We start from the raw sequence: 1614 nt of genomic DNA on the forward strand, positions 1-1614 counted from the left end.
CCCCCCCCAACCCCCGTGTACTGTGCCAAACTGGTTTCAGGACTTAAGAAGTGTGTAATGTGCTAATATCACTTAAATAACAACATGTCTCTGACATGCACACGATTTTTGTTTTATCACTGGTGATATAGTCCTTGCAGGAGATGCTTAGAAGTTTGAAAACGCTTTTAATCTCTTAAGGTATTTATGTAATTATCCTCGTCTCAAAGATCTACCATCAGGGCAAATGACTCAAAGGTGTATTAGAATATTGAATTATTGACAATGGAATGCATTTGTCTCGGCTTTGAGGTGAGTGCAATGCTTGTCTCCCTTTAATGGCCTTCATTTGTCCAATGCCGTTGTTGTCTTGGCAATCCTGGAGTGTATATCAGGTTGTGATACTTCATTTTTCTCTACAGTTCCTTCTCCGAAGTACTAAAAACCTCCGTGTACTGGCTGTTCTGAGTTTCGTGGTTTGGACTCCAATGTTTGGGCCACAATTATTGGTATTATTGATCATCACTCCTGTACTTCGTCGTTTTGATCTACATGATGTATTTTGACAGTAGTATGTCCATGATTTCTGTTAATCAGAGGCTGCCCCCGTTATCCCTACAGACTTTCCTTTTGTTTTCTTTATCTGAATCTAAAAGAGACATGCTTACAATGAAATGTGCAATTTTGTCTTGTAAGATAATTTGAAATGCGCCGCAATATTGTCTTTACTCAGCAGTTAATCGGACATAATAATAGTATGTGTCCGCCACGTCTTTGGGGGGTTAAGATGTTGTTTTTCTATTTCCTGCTTCAGGTTTTGCCTCGAAAGAGTTAGCCCTAGAAAGTAGCCTGTTTAAGTACTTCTCCCACAAGACAAGTATGTTCCGGGCGACATGCAACGTCACAGACGCCGGAAGTTCGAGTCTCACCTCAACCAACATCCACATCAACCGTCCACCAAGGGGGGGTAACTGTAGCATTGTACCACTGGAGGCTGTGAGCTCCCCTGATGGTGCCAAGCAGTGGAAAATCGAGTGCTCCAACTGGGAGGATGAGGACGGTATTCAAGTGTTTCAGTTCTTCAGTAAGTGATTCCTGATCGTTCTGTCAGAGCTGGCCCTATTCTTGCCCCTCCCCCTTTTCACCTTCCAGTCCCCTTTTCCCCAATCACCAAAATACATCTAATAAATAATTTCCCTTTACTCTAGACAACTGAAAATTGTAAGATTGTACATATTGTTTACCAAAATCTATTTTAAGTTCTCGCAATATCCTTTTGAAAACAATATAATAGATAATTGTTTATATAATGCTTTTAGCCATCGGAAGAGATACGTGAAAAGCAGTATTGCCTGTTAAGAAACGTGTCAGAGTTGAAGGCGTTTGTGGCGTAAGTCAAATGGTTAGAGAGTTCATGTAGCAATTTCCATTATTCTACAATAAATAAATTTAAAAAGTATATCAAAGGGCCATGTGTGCAAGACAACAAGACAATTAACTGTACAAACTACCACTCCCCACTTCCCCCTTTCGTTTTTTTTTCGTCATTACATGTATAATGGAACTGTCCAAGACGCCCACCTGTGTGTGTCTGTGTGTGTTTGTGTGTGTGTGTGTGTGTGTGTGTGTGTGTTT

At 40.6% G+C, this 1614-nt stretch overlaps 1 protein-coding gene across 1 annotated transcript in view; it reads left to right on the forward strand.

Moving 5' to 3' along the window:
- Positions 1–1614, forward strand: part of LOC101863329 — a gene marked incomplete in the record, with an annotated part of 87960 nt that overhangs the window by 69550 nt on the left and 16796 nt on the right. Inside the window, 1 exon segment of the mRNA XM_035968359.1 lies at positions 794–1063. Within this exon segment, the coding sequence (XP_035824252.1) occupies positions 794–1063 (270 nt within the window).

The sequence above is a fragment of the Aplysia californica genome, unplaced genomic scaffold, assembly GCF_000002075.1.
Source record: "Aplysia californica isolate F4 #8 unplaced genomic scaffold, AplCal3.0 scaffold00053, whole genome shotgun sequence".
Classification (NCBI taxonomy): Eukaryota; Metazoa; Mollusca; class Gastropoda; order Aplysiida; family Aplysiidae; genus Aplysia; species Aplysia californica.